Here is a 2936-nt window from a genome sequence, read left to right as displayed (position 1 = left end):
ATTTAGTAGATATTCAGATGAATGTAACTTGAAAGTGAATTAAGTAGCTTATACTTAAAATGAAATAACTTGTACTTCATGATTGTTTGAGTGCAAATTCAATAAATGAATTGTGACTTTTGCAGCACTGTGTGTAAACATGTTGGGTTTTTTGTGACATCACAGGATCAGCTGAGTGGTAAACTTTAAAAATGTTTACGTACTACATCATATTGCTGTATAAGATATACACATACATATATACATACATATTTATACACATTTATGGCTCCTGTCAGAACAAAACCTCAAATCTCAATTTTTGTCATTTTTCAGCTTTTGACAAAATTTGAAAATACCTGTTACCCTTCACAATGTGCGTAAATCATGATGAATAGACAAACAGAAACGGCCCAAAATGTCATTTGCTAAACTGTCTGGCTCCATTGACTTACATTAAAAGTAAAGTGTTTTTTACCTTTTCCTGTAAAGTTACCATTATGGAGATACGAGGCTTTATACATATTCACACACATACAAATAAACTCGCTGCATTACCTGCAAAAGCTGGCCTCATGGTAAAATCATGATCTTCCACCCGCAGCAAGTGGTCCGTTTTCACCCTCCGTGTCTTGGTTCCATCCACCACTTTTTTGGATAGAGGGCTGCAAGACATGTTTTCCACATTATTACACAACAGAGCTTAATGTCACCATTTCACTCGTCAACAATGCACCATTATAAATGATACGCTATTAAGAGGGTGGTTTGCCGTCTGTCTGTTTGCCACACATGGAAGTCATGATGTGCACCTAAATCATCAGAAAGCCGTCTGACACGGCCATGTGTCACGATCAAAGAATGACTTTCATCTCTCTCTGCCATCCCACTGGCTGCCCTGAATGTTACTGCATGATATTGCACATAAAAATCACCCTGAGGGCTGTCATTCCGAATAAGCAAAGACATGCAGCTCCTCTCTGGCAGGAAACAATGCTCTCATAAATGCATGTTTATTTCCAGCCAGGCTCATTTTTATTTCTATTCCGACGGCTCCCTTAGGCTTTTCCAGCTAAATTAGAATGAAGGTTCTTCTCAAAACAAAAAAGTTAGAAATGGAAAATACAATGGAAACTTACATTTATATTATCTCATAACTTTTTTCTATTCCAGATAGAACTACAAAAAAATAACAGAGACATGTCTACAGCACAGGAACGTAATACTAGATAGATAAAACGTGTTAATGCAGCAACTTGTGAGGTCATTTTCAAATTGACCGGGCAAGCAGAGCATCCAGTACATGCATAAATCCCCCAAAATCCAGTGCATTGTGGATGGATCAAGGGGGTGCAAGAACAAACATCTGGGTTCAGTTTAAGATGCTTTACACCAATTTGGTGGTGGACAGCATCTTCAGCACCGTGGACAGCACCCTGCTATACTAGGATATGCTTCAGCACCACGGAGAGCGCCATCAGTACCATGGACAGTCCATTTAGCCCAATTAACAATGTCCTTAAAGGGGAATTCCACCAATTTTTCTACATTTGTGCATAATTCTGATTTTGTGATGCAAACAAAGTCTTTCAGAGTGGTATGATGTACAGTGGTCCAGTGTAGAGAAAGTTACAGACTGATTTCTTTACATTCTGGTGGTGATAGGAACCAAGGCTCACTGAGTCCACAACACAGATAGAGCCACTTCATTTACTATCCAATATCACCAGTGAACCTGCACATGCCTTCTCGGTTTTAATACATAATCCTGATGATGTCAAAATAGTGGACAATCTGAAAGAAGATATTTTCTTTGGGGACTATTTTGCCTCACAACACCCTGCATGTACCCCTCCACCACGAACGGATTAGAATAAATGGATTAAGAAGACATTTTAGGCCAAAACCTGATCACAAAACTATGATAAAACATTGCCTCGGGCAACAGGCAATGTGTTCATAACCATATCATGAAATAACTTTTGGTGAGAGAGCTTTTAGAGGTGGACGTCTGGTTCCCGTCACCACCATTATAAACAATTCTGACACAGTGAGTTTCTCTGGAACAGAGCATTTTACACAAAGCCTCTCTGAATGACTTTGTTTACGTCCTGACTTTTTAATTTTGTTGCACTTTTGAAAATTTGATGGAGTTCCCCTTTAACACCTTGAACAGCGCTCTGTAAAGTGACCATTGACAGCGCTTCTGTTACTATGGGCAGCCCAGCATAACACGGCCAGCGTCTATCGCACCATGGACAGCGCTCTGAGATCTCCAAAGGAGTTGAATGCAAACAAGGAAAGAGTGACCAGCGTCCAGCAGTCACGTTCAAGCAAGCCTGACTAGAAAGCGGCAGTAACCGGTAGCAACAAATCAGTACATACGTTCCGTGCTTGTGGGTTTCCAGGTTTGCTGACCACCTCCGTTTCCTGCTCTTATGCTTGCCGCCCTCGGCGAGCGCAGCGAGGCAGAGGATCAGGAGCAGCAGCTTGGCGGAGTAAGGCATGATGGAGCCCGGCTCGGGAGTCCACGCAGGAGCGGAGCGGTTCCGTCAGGCGCTCTGGGCATCGTACGGAGGGACGCGCACGGCGACCCGCATCGCCGTACTGAGAGAAGCGGAGCAGGCGGACCAGCGAGCACTGAGAAAGTTTTTAGGCGCGTCGCGGTTCGCGTCTCCAAGCCGCTTGAGAAAGGCGCGCTGATTGGCTCGCTGCGCAACTACGCGCCCGCGCTGGGGAGAGGAAGCCAACCGGCCACGAGCCAATGCTTTGACAAACCCCGCCAAACCACGCCTTACTGCCTTGAGATTGGCTAGTGGTGTCCCACCTCCAGCAATGGCATTGGCTAGTAGTCTTTTGCCTCCAGCAATGGCATTGGCTAGTAGTCTTTTGCCTCCAGCAATGGCATAGTAGTCTTTGCTTCCAGCAATGGCATTGGCTAGAAGTCTTTTGCCCCC

At 43.9% G+C, this 2936-nt stretch overlaps 1 protein-coding gene across 1 annotated transcript in view; it reads right to left on the bottom strand.

The window, feature by feature from the left end:
- The window catches only part of gabrr2b (gamma-aminobutyric acid type A receptor subunit rho2b), a 57356-nt gene extending 54693 nt beyond the window's left edge, over positions 1 to 2663 (bottom strand). Inside the window, exons 1-2 of the mRNA XM_017697668.2 lie at positions 2365 to 2663; positions 538 to 644 (exon numbers count right to left, since the gene is read on the bottom strand). Of these exons, the coding sequence (XP_017553157.1) occupies positions 538 to 644; positions 2365 to 2486 (229 nt within the window). The 5' untranslated portion in view covers positions 2487 to 2663. The remainder of the gene's footprint in view (positions 1 to 537; positions 645 to 2364) is intronic.
- Positions 2664 to 2936: the final 273 nt, after the last annotated feature.

The sequence above is a fragment of the Pygocentrus nattereri genome, chromosome 4 (assembly GCF_015220715.1).
Source record: "Pygocentrus nattereri isolate fPygNat1 chromosome 4, fPygNat1.pri, whole genome shotgun sequence".
NCBI classification, from domain to species: domain Eukaryota; kingdom Metazoa; phylum Chordata; class Actinopteri; order Characiformes; family Serrasalmidae; genus Pygocentrus; species Pygocentrus nattereri.
The sequence above is the reverse complement of the archived record's forward strand: the minus strand, read 5'-3'. Positions and strand labels throughout refer to the sequence as shown.